This window comes from Nicotiana tomentosiformis, chromosome 3 (genome assembly GCF_000390325.3).
Source record: "Nicotiana tomentosiformis chromosome 3, ASM39032v3, whole genome shotgun sequence".
Lineage (NCBI taxonomy): Eukaryota > Viridiplantae > Streptophyta > Magnoliopsida > Solanales > Solanaceae > Nicotiana > Nicotiana tomentosiformis.
In genome coordinates this window covers 114,704,820-114,708,558 of record NC_090814.1, presented here as the reverse complement: position 1 = coordinate 114,708,558, position 3,739 = coordinate 114,704,820, and the positions used below count along the sequence as shown (strand labels likewise).

Below are 3,739 nucleotides of genomic sequence, written 5' to 3'. Positions count from 1 at the left end.
CTAAAAGCAAAGGCGGCTCCATAAAATTAGTGGCCTAAAGCCAAATTTTAATAAGAGGCCTTATACTTTTTTTTTATTTGTACGTACACACATATATGCAAGAAAATTAATCTTGCCATTTTTTTCATACTTGTTGTTTATAGTATATATTCTTAAATGAAATAAAGCCTTTAACTTCACATATTAATATTATTATTTATATAAAAAAAGATAATTTAAATAAATGAGATGTTAGACATGTATTTGCAATATGTTACCTTTGATATTGTTGTAAAAAATATATTTACTAATATGAAGATTTAAATAGTTTAATTCAAAGTTTTAAAAATATTTTTACTGTTAAAGAGTAGACACCTTTCTTTCTTTTTTATAATTTTTTTTGTACTTTTTTTATTTTTTCTACAAACATTAATATTGTCTAATTTGAAATAAAATTATAAAATCCATTATTAAAAATTTTGGGGGACCTAAATCAAGGCTTTACTAGTCTCCTACTAGAGCCATTTGTCCACCCCTGATATTCTCAATCAAATTTATAGTTTCACTTAAGATAAGGCAACAATGACAAGAACATTAATGACAGTGAGTGTGTCATTTAGTTACCAAATGTGAATGAAGTTGGTTGAATAGTACGTTCATGATGGGGCGGTAGTCTATAAATAAATGTTGATTGTCAATGAGGGGCGGCTCAACATAATTGGTGGTCTAAAACCAAAATATATTAAAAAGGCTCTGGAACTTCTTTTATAAAATTCATATAATATTGAGACACAAAAAAAAACTACATGACTTTGATCTAGTGGTGAGAGCGCAACTCATGATGTATGAGTTAGGCGCATGTCATATGGTATTGAATTCTTCCCTTAAGTAAAAATGGTAAAGGATGAGCCCATTATCCATCGTGTTTTGAACCTTGCGACATTTGTCTCAGGGATTTGTTAGTTAAAAAAGATGAGATACAAAAGAACGTGCTTTCTGGTGTGTGGATCAATCAAATGTGACAAAAAGGAATAGTTAATTTAGAGAATTTGAGTTTAAATTAGAAAGTAAAATCGTGATAACCATAAAAAAAGACTATACATAAAAGAAGAAAAATAAAATTGATGAGAAGGTAAATATATTATTTAATTTAGTGAGAAAAAATTATTCAATTAACTCACTCAATCTTACATCTGCCAAATGTTAAAAATTATTAAAATTTGAGATCTTTTATTAATAATTATATAAAAATTTTGGGACCTTAAATATTTGGGGCCTAAGACAAAGGCTTCACTTACCTTACCCTAGAGCCGCCCTAGAGCCGCCTTTGACTAAAAACGCTAAATCATGAAACATCTTGTTGCCAAAATCAACCTCAGCAGTCAAAGTCGACCTTCATTGTGACCTGTAACAACACCAAATAAGTCAAATAAACACAAATGAGAAAGACAAGAAATTGTTGTGAAGAAGAAATATAGAAGCAAGGGGGAGGGTGGAGGGGATCTCCGGTTCAGGTTAGTAACATAAATCTTTTGTGTCTATTGCATGTGTTCCATTTGGACCTATATCTAATAATTTATCATATAAGATAAATCAGGGGTCCTTCCCTACCAAAGAGGTTCTCTAAATATCACAACACTTATTCCTAAACAGACATACAAATCTCTAAACAAACTAAAAAGACTATTGACGAACATGGCAGCCAATGAAACTGTTATAACAGCTGCTGCAGCTTCACAAAGATTTTATCATGATCTCACACTGGCTGATGCAACACAAAAATTGAACTAGGAAAACAGCATTTACCCTACAGTGGTTTGAACATATATTAGATACTAGCTTTTTCATAGTTTACTGACGGCAAAGCGAAAGCCCCTAAAGAATGGTGTTCAAATTACCTGATCTTCTCCAGATCCGGGAGTGGATTCTTATTCTGCAGGGGCAATGGTTCAAAATGAAGAGTATAATCTGGGCCAAGACACTGGTAATACTCATAGTAAGGCAATATATTCTCAGGCTCTACTCCAACTGCAACTGCTGTCTATAAACGTTAAAGAAGTTCAATCATAGCTCAACTTTCAAGACAAGTAAAAGTAGTAGGTGAAAATCGTAAGGCAGGAAAAATCACCAAAATGGAGAGATAAAGACAGACCTCATAGGCCCAGCACCGAGCAACATTTCGAATTGTATAACCTCCACCGCCCAATACCATTAGAGGAACATTGAAAGACCTGAGGAATCGAAGGCAATCTGTGTGGCCTTTGACAGACAAGTTGAAAAGGCCCAACCTGTCTCCAGCTAGTGAATCAGCACCACATTGAAGAACGACAGCTTCAGGTTGATAGATCTCCATTTCTTATTGGATTGTGGGACGGAATAGACGACGAAAACTTTCATCATCAATCCCATCATTCAAAGGGGCATTTAAGGCATAGTACTTGCCAGAACCTGCACCAATGTCTTTGATGCCCCGTACTAGGAAAGAAGTCCCCAAACTTATGAAAAGACACTGTCATAACCCGATCTGTGGTGTAAAAAGCCTCCTCAAATCCATCTCCGTGGTGAACATCGATATCTATCTAGAATACACGCTGCACACACAACAACACTGGGCATGTTAGTGGAAAAATTAAATAGTTCATATATAGTAAGCTGCGCTTTTGGCAAAACAGACCATTGAAGAGCCAACGATGCTATCCAGCTATGGCCTACACGCTTATAGGCAATTGACGCTTCAATTAAAGAAATTCTGTTAGATAAATTCATCAATATCTACAGAATTAATGAGTGATCAACTAAATAGTTCCACTTCTAAAAAATATCGGATATGTATTTTGCCCTCTAAATCCGATTAAGTATATCCTAAATAAAGACCTCTTATATCTTTTATGGAAATCAACAAAATATCATAAAAGAATATGGTAATACTACTTCACAGACAACAATACGAGAGCAATCCGTAAACGCAAGGACATAGAAATATATATTTGTTTCGTGCGCAATAAAGAAACAAATAAAATAAGAAAAGAGATCATGAAGTTGGTCGGTTATGGCCAATTACCGACCAAAACGCGACCATTACGGTGTGGACGGTGTTTTGATGGTCGGAATGGTTTACCGACCAAAGTTGGTCGGAAATTACCGACCAACTTTGGTCGGTAGCTTAAAACGACCATTTGACAAGTTTAATTACTTACCGACCAACTTTGATCGGAAACATATTTTATTAATTTAATTTTACCGACCAAAGTTGGTCGGTTTAACTAAATTATATTTTTTTATTAATTATTAAAATTTAAAAAAACCGACCAACTTTGGTCGGTAATTGAAAATATATATTTTTTTAAAATAATTAAAATTAAACATTACCGACTAACTATGGTCGGTAATCTCAACAGTGCAGACAAAATACCGAACAAAGTTGGTCGGTAAAGTTGAATTCTGGGAATTCAATGTTCATTAACCGACCAACTTTGGTCGGTATTTTGGAATAATTTATTTTTTTTGTTAGTTTATAGATATGTATAGTGTAGTCTTGTCCCACATTGAAAGAGGAGTAATATCTCCTTGTAGTGTATAGCTATAAATAGGAACCTCTTGTATTGTATTTATCATCCAATATCAATAACATATTTTCTCCCGTGCCTTCTCACATGGTATCAGAGCATTAGTGAGAAAAGATCGATGCGCGTCATTCCAGCGTTAACCGGGAAGAAAGAACTTAGTCATCGTGTAATTTTTCCGGTGACCTAAGGCTTGT

The 3,739-nt window shown here is 34.0% G+C and overlaps 1 protein-coding gene across 1 annotated transcript; it reads right to left on the bottom strand.

Moving 5' to 3' along the window:
• Positions 1-1,240: 1,240 nt before the first annotated feature.
• LOC104092620 (histone deacetylase 6-like) lies at positions 1,241-2,580 on the bottom strand. Its single transcript, XM_018769614.3, has 3 exons — positions 2,132-2,580; positions 1,878-2,020; positions 1,241-1,384 (listed from the first exon to the last, which is right to left on the bottom strand). The coding sequence occupies exons 1-3, from the start codon at positions 2,330-2,332 to the stop codon at positions 1,375-1,377; spliced, it is 354 nt and encodes a 117-aa protein (XP_018625130.1). The 5' UTR covers positions 2,333-2,580; the 3' UTR covers positions 1,241-1,374.
• Between the last annotated feature and the right edge of the window lie 1,159 nt (positions 2,581-3,739).

Coding starts and splice junctions, on each gene's coding strand:
- LOC104092620 (XM_018769614.3), bottom strand. CDS start 2,332: ATGGAGATCTATCAACCTGAAGCTGTCGTTCTTCAATGTGGTGCTGAT. Junction 2,021..2,131: donor CTCGGTGCTGGGCCTATGAG/GTCTGTCTTTAT, acceptor TAACGTTTATAG/ACAGCAGTTGCAGTTGGAGT.